The 10,519-nt window shown below is 43.0% G+C and overlaps 1 protein-coding gene across 1 annotated transcript in view; it reads right to left on the bottom strand.

The window, feature by feature from the left end:
* Window positions 1-228: 228 nt before the first annotated feature.
* CRYBG3 (crystallin beta-gamma domain containing 3) overlaps window positions 229-10,519 on the bottom strand; it is a 97,676-nt gene continuing 87,385 nt past the window's right edge. Inside the window, exons 20-24 of the mRNA XM_054818745.1 lie at window positions 10,318-10,457; window positions 6,812-6,935; window positions 4,432-4,590; window positions 3,715-3,874; window positions 229-2,246 (exon numbers count right to left, since the gene is read on the bottom strand). Coding sequence (XP_054674720.1) covers window positions 2,158-2,246; window positions 3,715-3,874; window positions 4,432-4,590; window positions 6,812-6,935; window positions 10,318-10,457 — 672 coding nt within the window. The 3' untranslated portion in view covers window positions 229-2,157. The remainder of the gene's footprint in view (window positions 2,247-3,714; window positions 3,875-4,431; window positions 4,591-6,811; window positions 6,936-10,317; window positions 10,458-10,519) is intronic.

Below are 10,519 nucleotides of genomic sequence, written 5' to 3'. Positions count from 1 at the left end.
ATCTTCAGTGCTCACTTGGGTGGGTTTTGATGGGAGTAGTTCTATACTTGAACAGTGATGTTTAATATGCAAACTAACATACCAGCACAGTCACTGATTCAATATACTTATTCCTTTTTCGTCCATTTGAAAAGAAATATTTTACAGGAACATGCTTGACATCCGCTAGAATGTCTTGTTGCATTTAGTTTGTTTAAAAAAAAAAAAAAACCCAACAAGCAAAATGTTCCTCCTAGAAAAAGTTTTATACAATTAAAATATACATGCTTAGCATTTTTACATTCAAGAGCTCTTAAGTACAAAAGCCTGCTTTGCTTTGTCATGTAACACTGCCCCACCAAATACCATTTGGTCATTCTTGGTTTAAAAGACTAGAACATTTTACACAGGCTTTACAGGGAAAGCAAATCACATGTAGAACACTGGATATACCAACTTACATTAAAAAAGCTAAACAAGTGCTTTAGTTGGAAAAATATATACATACATTTGAAGATCTGTTACTTAAACAGCAGATTTATGATAATTTTTAGAATGTAAAATAGTAAGTGCAAATAGATAGGGTGTTTTTTTTTTTTTAAATAGTACTATATAGAACTCCATTTCATACAAAAATAGACATCCATATATTTTATTTCTGTGGCAAACTTAGGGTTATGTGTTTTTATTTGTTTGGGGAAGACATCTGGTTGAATGCACAACTGGAATAGTTACAGCTTTGGAAACTAAAATATCTGTCTTTAGGTTAGCTAGACTCTTTAAATAGTCATAGAAATACACACCCTGAATATACAAATAAGGAGAGAAAAAATACACTTTCAATGAAGTAGATTAATTTAGTGATGCTGAAATCAAATGAAGTTACCAGTGATCTTGGAGACTTCTCTTCCACGTCCGGTGTTCACAGCCCCACAAGAGTCTGCAGTTCCTTCTGTATTTGTCAGTGTTGAGAGAAGAATGTACTTTTCAAGCCCGCAACAACTGCAGTCCAGTAAGGTATTTGGCTCTACCTGCCTCAAGTGACAGCTTGTTGGTTGGCTGCACAGTGCTGAAATTGAGGAAAGCAGGAGTGTGCCAAGGTCTGGGCCATTAGCCTAACTCCTCGTCCTCTGGGGTACGGTGCGCTTGTCGCTCATGAGCCACAGTAATGTTAACGTGCAGTTACGCTGGTCCTTTAATGTTAAGCAAATGTTGAAATGCAGACTGCTAGCACCTTTGACAATCCATGCTAGGGTGAGTTATTTTCTGAAGGAAGACATGGTTGCAAGACCAAATTACATTGTATTAAATTAATCTATGTACATGAAAACAAAATACAGCTGGAGTTAAAATGATTATTGCTGTAACTGCAGCTAGCCCTTGTAGAAATCTAGCCTGACCCAGGACCATTTATTCTCTTTCGATAGATGCACATACGGTTCCATGTTAAAGGTGACCTTTGTTGATAACTCTCAATTTCCTGGGTCAGAAACAGGCCATGGGTCAGCAAAACCAGTTCCTGAATGTGGAAAGTTGGTATTGTTAAAACAAATGAAGACAGAGGCCTACCAGTAACACTACGGGGCGAAAGTCAGGCTTTCTCTTGCCACAGTTTGCATGCTGCGCTGGTAGGTAATTCCAGTTCAAAGCTGTCTTTATGAACAAAATAAATTGCATTTTAGCAAGGGATACAATCTGAGCTTCAGGATCGCTTGGAGCCTACACAGTTTCACTCGGGACATAAAAGTCCAACTCCACCTCTTTCAAGCTCAGTAGTGCATTCATTCTTCAGTGAGCTTCCATCACTTTGAGAGGAAGGTAAAGACACCATTATTTCCAAAGAGCCTTTCCCACGTTATCTCTTGCAGTTCAGATCCTGCAAAACTGATGTCTGGTCTTTTGCATTTACTTTTAATACTTTGGCTGAAAAGTAGTAGTGACTGTCATAGGAATGGCCTCTAAAGAATCAGCTTCCCTGCAGAAAGACATGAGATCAACCTCCCATCTTCCAGATTTGTGCAAAATTCCGTTGTTCTAGCAGTTGGTGCTTGGTATGAAGGAGAAAGGAGTTGCTGCTTAAGGTTCCAGTGGTGTGTGACTTCAGTAGTTTGGCGTTTTTTTTTCCCCCCTCTAGATGTTAATAACCCACACAAAGTCCAGCTGTGTAGTGGGTTTTACTCACAGTATTTCAATATCCCATTTTTGTGAATGTTTGTCATCTGTTGGCTGATTCATAATGATGTGATTCTTGTCATAGTAATTTCCTCCTTAAAAACAAAACAAAACCACGAAGGAAAAATTTCAATAAGAAATGCTCAAGAAGGTCTACACATAATATTTAAAAAGCGTGACTAAGTAGGAAAATTAGCTGAAAAATAGAAATTCCATGAGGTGGAGGGCTGGTGTCTGCCCCTTGGCCTCTGTATGTGTATCTCCTTCAAATGGTCACTTGTCAGCTTAGGCCCTGAGAAGCTCCAGTAGTTAGGAAGCAGAATATACTAGAGATCGGAGTCCTCAGCTGTACCTGTATGCACAGAAACAGCACCTCGAAAGAGGCTTTGCTTTTGGCAGATCCTGAGCTGCTGCTATGTGTCTGGATTTTTAAGGTGCGTATTGCTATAGTAGAAATACACAGATTCACAGATACATGTGAGATTATTTGGTGTAGCATATCCATTTCAACCACAAACTTACGAAGTCCTTAAAATAAAATTTCTCTCCTTGGAATACAGGTAGCATAGAAGTGACACTGCATTTTTTTTTTTTATCATGATGCCGTAAACAAAAATCCACTAAAAAAAAAGTTCTAAAGAGCTATCAAGTGGTATCTCGCCACCCCAGCCTTCAGCATTTTATTTAGCAGTAACCTAGGCAGCGCAGCTCTCCGACACTGTAAGAGTTGCCATCAGTATCACCAGTTGCATTTAACGGCTTTGTAGTAACTATTTATGAGTTAGTAGTGGTGGTTAAACTCCTTGGTTCTGGAAGCCAGGAATGCTCTATTAATTCAACATGTCAGGGCTGAGAACTCATTATCGGTAAGTTTGAACTGCACAGGTCAGCTGTGTAACGGCCAGTAGGACAGTCATTGAAAAGGTTGATGACTTCACCTTGGGATGTGCCCTTAACCTGGTCTCTGTGCCCTGCAGGGGTGTTGGGCTGTCAATTCATTTACTTAGACCTTACATGTGAGAAGAGAGCGCTGTAGAGCCCCCAACCTCACGACCAGCCACTGCAGTCACTACCCCGCTACCTCTTCCTATGCATAAAACCCTAGCGCCAGCAGCGAGGCTTGAACAAACTACCTCCACGGATAGTTAGAAGGACTAGGACTTGAGCAGTGACAATTTTAACCAGCCTGAAAACATTAGGAGTGAGCACTTTTGTCTTTTTGAGCCAAATCTATTCTGTGTTTGCTTTTCCTTCACCATTTTGTCTTCTCTAACTTGGATTTCTTGCCATCAGCACTACTGAACTCCCTCAAGTAGAACAGTTGATCTGATAAACCCCCCCCCCCCCGGGATCAAGAGAGTAAGGTTTTCCCCTGCCCTGTTGTTTCTTGTCCTGCTGTCAATGTCAAGCAACTGGACGTAAACGTAACAGGAAGGATAGACCTCGCTATTTAACCTTAAGTACAAAAAGAGCTGGAATACAGCAGTTAGTTAACCTCAATCAAAAAAATGCACTTGGAACATGTGAGGTTTAGTTGTTTGTTGTGTTGGGCTTTTTAAATACCTTTAATATCAAGCACCAGGTGTTCGCTGAGGTATGAACTGATGGTTCCATCCTCATTGAGTCTCCACTTTTGCCTGTCCTTCCCATGTTCTGCCCAGAGCGCGACTTTGGCCCCAGGCACATCTCTGCCACCGATGAGGTCCAGACAGGCGTTGTTAGCCTAAGGAACAAGAAGGGAAGTGAGATCCAGGCTGCAAAGGTTTGTGTCTGACTTGTTTTGTTTCAGGCACTGAGCATATTGCAGTAATCACGCCAGCAGTAATCACGCCACAGTTGGTAACAAGCCTGGCAAGCAAGCTAGGAACAGATTATTCAGCAGTTGAGCAGTTGCTTGATCAAAAGGTGGTGGTCTTTGGTACTTCAGGTATCTCTTATGTTAAATCGTCAGCTTTTTATATTAATAACAGACTGCCAAGGGCAGCATTAATACAAAATCACTTACAGCCTTTCTTCACATCTTACTTTTTCAGAGAAATTCTTAACTCTTTCAAGGTAATAAACGAGACTTTAGACAAAACCAGGTTCCTACTTCCAGGAACATCAATCTCCTTCGGCAGATGTGGAAAGTAGTCCAACTTGCCAAATCTGTCTATACGTAACAGGAGGATGTAGGTTATAAATTTTGGTTCAAGATGCATGGGAAAGACCAGAAGCTAGCCAACAGAAAAAGGACAGCCTGTGATGCAATCCTCTCACTTCCAGCATCTGGAACCTCACCTTGGATTTGAAGAGTCCACGACAGTAGTGCCAGATCTGGGTATTCTTGCCATTGTACGGGGACGCGCACACTGATGTTGCTCTTATATCTGCTAGGCTTCCAGCGACTGTCAAATATTTACCTTGGGCTCGGTTCTTCACTCTGAGGTACACTGCTGGCTGAAATAGTGTGAAGGAAGATAGTTCTAACACAGAGATTAAGAAAGTTGATGTGAGAATGCCTCCCCTCCATCTTACATTGGTTTTCTAAAGTATATGTTCCATTTCTGGTTTCAGGCAAGGATGTTAAATAATTTTTTTGTTGGAAATGAATGTGCATGAAAGGCAGCCATAGCTGTTTTTCACAGGCAGATAGACAGCTGTAAGCAGCAATGGCAGAGATATTTTTTTTTAAAAATGTGCGTCTATAGAATTAATTCCTGTGATATGCAAATATCTCTAGCTCAGCATGTTTCACTCATTCCAATGCCAGTAAATGGACTGTAACTCCACGAGCTTTTTATTCTCAGGACACAAGACCTAGCAAGTCACATACCCAGCAATTTCAGCTCCCATCAGCTGAAATAAGAGAGGTTACATGGAAAACTGGGTACTGACTTGGCATCGCTGTTTAATCAGTTTACTCAAAAAATAAGGAGATTTTGTAGGGCTACTACAGGGTTCAAGCTTTGCTGCCGTTATTCCCCAATTTTGGCACAAATAAAGAGCAGTATAAAGGGCAGCTCTGCCAGAACTCCAAGTCAATCCCAGCATCGTCTTCTGGGCTCTTCGAGCCTCCTGTTTTTCATGTTAAAACAAACCCTAAGGTAGAGACAGTAAGGCTTCTCTCCCCCCAAGTATCCATACCCTAACTTGCATTAGTGAGGAGATAGTGTACAGTTGTTCTTTACAAGGAAGGGATTTTATTACAAAGTCACTGAGCAAAATTGTGTCTCATCTGGCATGAGGTTTCAAATGTTTTGCTTTTTCTTGCACTACCTGTTACACTGGCAGACTTGACTATTTTTGTAATTTGTAATGGAGAAAGAAGGAAGAAATATAAAGTGGTGCAGGTTTGTAGCATTACTCCAGTCTCAAAAAAATTGACGATATGCCCACAGAAGTGTCAAGCACAGGTAGCTGGCTGCCTCAAGGACGCTCTCAGTTTGCAGGATTTAAACCAAACCAAAACAATAATCACACAAACCCCAAATGTCGAAAGTCCCACCAAAGTAGGTGAAGTAGGCCTTACAACACTAACTCAGTGTTGCAGTGTGAAAAAGGACGCTACCAAATACAAAAGCTCTTCAGATTGCTGGCTGAAGAGAGAATTCCATTTTTAAGATCAGCTCAAGATTTTTATTTGCAAAAACAAAGCCAAAATGGGATCCTTTCTTCGTTACCACTTCCAAAGAATTCCAGAGGGCTGTCAGCTTTCCCATACTAACAAATCAGTGGTGAGGGGAAAAAAAAAATCCTTTACTTTTCCAGGGGTGGAAAATAGGGGAGCAGATGATACATAACTAATGGTCAAGATGATTATTTTTGTTCACTGCAGCATTTCCCCAGTTGAACGCCGCATTTGTCACTAAGTGGAAACAAGCTGCTCTGCGAGAAGCAGAGCTAAGGAAAACTCTTTTCCAGTGGAGTGACTGCTGACATTCCCTGCTACTCTCCCCTGCCCATTTCCGTGCTGCCCTCCCACAGCCGTGTGGCTGGGCACGCAGCAACACGTGCTTTGACTGGTTTAGAGCTTATGTGTGTCACTGATGACCTGACCTGTCTTGGAAAGGCAGAGAAGCAGAGAAGCAGAATTGTACCCACTTTTCAATGAATGAAGGGCGCTTATCTCAGTCTGGCTTCCCTATCTACCTTTCACAAAGCTCCAAAGAACTTTGTGGCTTTGAGACCTGAATCTTTGAACAACATTGAAAATGGCATTACTTGGGGGGAGGCAAAGAGGGGAAACTTGGTGGGGCTGCATAAACTTTCCTTCTTTTGGAAATCCAGGCTACAGCACAATAAAATTTGTTCTCGCTTCCATTTATGTTAATTATGAAACAAGCCAATGCAGAATTGGTTTTCTTGTTATTATTGTCATATGGCAAAAATGTAAAAATAGAGCATCTACAGAACGTATTAATGAGCCATTCAGAAAAACAAAACTTGGCTCCAAGAAACTAGGAATTATTTCCCTTTAGGAGCCTAATATAGATCTCAATAACTGCCACCAGAGGAATTTTCTGCTTCAGTAATCTTCCAGTAGGTCCTTCTGGCTCTCATCATTTGGCCTGATTGAAGGAGTACAATGCACACCATTGTACTTAGTGCTAGAGCTGATACTTGTCCGCTAATTCCTGTCCAAAAAAACCCCAATTGTCCTCACACACAGTTATGCTACCTGCTTCACAGGACGAAGGGAGCCAATTACTTTCCAGCCACTGTGTTCACTCCAGTTTGAAATCTCACCGGGCTCCAGCAGAATCTGCTTTCCTAAAAAATTACATCCTTCGTATGCAATCCACCTGGATACAGAAAACAGAACATGAAAGACTACACGTTAACCATAGCAAAACTAAACTACAGGCTTGTCTTCAGGATTGTGCTCTTGAAAGCCTCCAGACCTGCCCGCAGCAGTACCAATATCAAACCTGCGTTACTGTGCCGCACAACGCCATCCATTTTGGTGGTTAAACCGTTTTATGCCTAAATGAAGACCTGTTTTCTGTTTGCCTCAAACTTATGAACTCCCCCCTTCCACGCCCAAATCTTCCCCACAAATACGAGAATCTCGGCATGAACCCTGATGGGAATAGGGTGCGTGTCAGCAGGCTTGCATTAGGAAACTAGGAAGCCACACACCAGACTGCACTACTTGCAGCTTTGCCTGGTTGTACATATTAATTATGAGAGGATCTTGTCCAGTGTTTTCTTTTGTTACAGTTAAAGCTTTCTATAGCTATTCCACCTGTCTGAAAACACATACAGAATATTTACTCCAAACCCATTGCTGTAACAGACTTTCCTATAGCGAACATATCTGAGCCATGGACATGGCTGAATACTTTGTTAACAGTTAAAGCACCGGCACGTATAGATCCCTTGTTATCTAGGCATCTGCTCAGTAGATAACGTGTTGCTGCTCACAAAGGCAGCCTCAGGATCACAGACCAGGTTTGTTTACACCAATAGGACATCGTTGTGCAGGCAGTGAATCCTAAGGCTTGACTCATTAAGTCGTCTGCACAGAAGGCAAATACTGGTTTCCCCACGTTACCTGTTCTACAGGTCAGCTGCCAAGAACATGAGGGATGGCTGCACTCTGGGCCAGTGAGAAAACATCCACAAGCAGTGCTCACGGCACCTGTAACTTACTGTTCCCCATGGCGCATAATTTGGAGAAACTGCCAGCCAGCCTTGCTCAGGACTCCACGGAGGCTGAAACGTGCCAACCGGGAGCTGCCGTGTAATGAGGCTGTATCACTGCTGCTTCAAATTAAGCCCCGTCCCTCCTGACTAGCAGGTGTTCAGAGCAGCCCGACCACCACTGTGCGTTCCTTATTTCTAACACCTTCCTGACTTTTTTTCTTGTGATGCTTCCTGTGGCGTCACTGAGAATACACTGTTAATGATGTTCTTGGAGCATCAGTCTCATTGGAAATGCAGTTTCTGTTGCCAAAGCAGACATTTACAGGAAGGGAGAGGGGAAGGACTGTTACAGTAACAACCATCTGAAGCCAGGTTGGGCTTCTGGCATGCAGTGACACAGACAAAGCTCATCTCGGCTCTCACGCAGACCAGCAACCTCTGCTGTGCCATGTTTCCCACACCTTGGAGAACCTCAGCCCCCTTTGCCAAGCCACAGTCCAGGCTCTGATCGAGGTGGCTCAGGAAGGATCCTTGTACTCAAGCCTGGTGGCAAGATGCCATTGGTATACATGCATAAATCTTTGTCATTTGTCTAAAGCTGACAGGAGGTTTTGGGGCAAGGAGCCAAAAAAACCTCTAAATCCGCCTTCCTGAACTCTTGATCACAGATAAGGCAAATAAACCCTCTAGGACATCCCACAGACTTCCCACGATCACCTGCCACTCTCACCTTGAAGCTACCTATCTGCAGTGTGGGATGAGGACAGGCTGTGGAGCCTGGGCAACATCACAAGGAGCTCGGAGAAAGCCCAGCTGTTCTGCCCTGACCCTTCTCAGCGACAGGGAACCGGCTAACCTGGCTTGGACACTCAGAAATGAGCAGAAAGGTGGGGAAGGGGCTGGACTGTTGTGCTCACTCTCCCGGGCTTTTCTACTATGTGGTCCCAAAGCCATCACTCTTTATAGCCAACTGCACAGGAAAAGTGATTTAATTTCCAGTTCCACACCCCTGAGGAGAAGGCAGAAAAAGGTCATCAAGAGACATTCCCCAGTAGAAAACACTTCAGAGTGTAACACCTCTATAGAGGCATGAAGGTTTACGTACTCCCACCAGAAATGTCAGGTGTTCCTCCCAAAGGTGGCCTTTCCTCCTCCAAACTAGCACAGATCACAACAAATGATGCTGTTCTCAGCCTCAAAGGGCAGCTGCTCGCCGCTCTCCCCTGGGGCACCTCAAGACAACAGCAGCAGCAGACGATCGCGCTCTCTATTTCCAGCAAGGGCTCAGATGTTAGGGACCAAAATTTATAGTGAATTGGCAAAGCTCTGTGGGGAAGCTAATATTCACTATGGGCCCACGGCTAAAGTCAGTCGCCACTGACTGCTCTTAAAGAAAGGGAGGTTCAATTCATAACCAACGTTTCAAGAAAATGCTTGTGTGAAATTCCTGAAAGAAAACACTCCACAGCGCTCTGGAGCGTTAGCTAGGTTAGGCTTAGCCTTTGTACCACCCTCAAAAAATCAGAGGAGTGCTCAGCGATGTTATCACAGAGAACCGTAGGAGGGTTTTAACTTCTAGATAACAGACTTGATGCATTTGAAAAATCCATTGTAAGAATCACAACAGAGATATACCTAAGCCCTGAACAGTCTACACTAATTCCTTGCCCAATTAGTACAAATTTTGTGTGGTTTTGTGTTATCCCATAAGACCTCTCAAGAAAATTACTGCCTTGTCTATAGGAAAAAGGTGTGGAAGAGGTTAAAAATTAACACAGGAAATGTGTGTCACATTAGAAGAACAGCGGTTTCCAGTCAGTCTCAGTTGCAGGATCAGACTCTGCAAGTTATTTGTTGCTGCTGTGGATGTGGAGGCTGAAAACCTGGCTGAAACAGAATAGTTGGGAGTTTCTCCAAAAGGTGAAAGGAGGAGATGCGGAAGAGGTTAGAAGGTCACTTCTGCAGACGTAAAATGGTTTTCACAGAAGACCCTGGGTGTGTATTCACAGTCATGGAGCGGGGTTAAACTAATCACAGAAACAAATGACTGTTCCAGTGGCGAGATCCGCCCCGAGCTTCTCTCAGAAGCTGCTGCCTCTTTGGCAGCTGATCAGCACGTCAAGCTTCACTGAATCACTGCGGTGGTTTAAGTTAAATCGCTGCACTTTATAGCAGGTATTTTACAGCCAGTTAAAAAAGGCGGTCCAAGTTTACTCTTTGTCAGTCAGTAATCAAAACTTATTTACTTTTGGTTCCTGGCTTGAACAACGGGCTCTATTGTTCATTACTGTATAGGGATAAAAGGATGATTCTTACAGGGGGAAATACACCCTCTGCCCAGAGATATTGTTCATTTTGGGTCCTGATACAAAAAGCGGATCTAGCATTCAACTGCATTTTAGGATTTTATATTGTCTCAAAATAAAAGTTAGAATGTAGAACACATCCTATGAAAAAAGGCAGTAATTGGGAGAAAATGCATGCTCAGTATTACCTCCTATAATGCAAACTTGACAAGAATATTTCTTCCATACTTACAATCCACTTCTCACCCACACAGACTGAGTGTAAAAATGAAGGTCCTCATTCAAAACAGAATTGATGGGTTCACTGAAGTGCAGCTCTCTGCCCTTGCAGCATTCCAGAGCGAACAGACTGATGGAGGGCTCAGCAAAAACCTGAGGAGGGGAGGGAAGGGAAGGAGGGGAAAGAAAAAAAAGCAAAGTTTTACTAGGAACAG

The sequence above is a fragment of the Grus americana genome, chromosome 1, assembly GCF_028858705.1.
Source record: "Grus americana isolate bGruAme1 chromosome 1, bGruAme1.mat, whole genome shotgun sequence".
Taxonomy (NCBI): Eukaryota; Metazoa; Chordata; class Aves; order Gruiformes; family Gruidae; genus Grus; species Grus americana.
The sequence above is the reverse complement of the archived record's forward strand: the minus strand, read 5'-3'. Positions and strand labels throughout refer to the sequence as shown.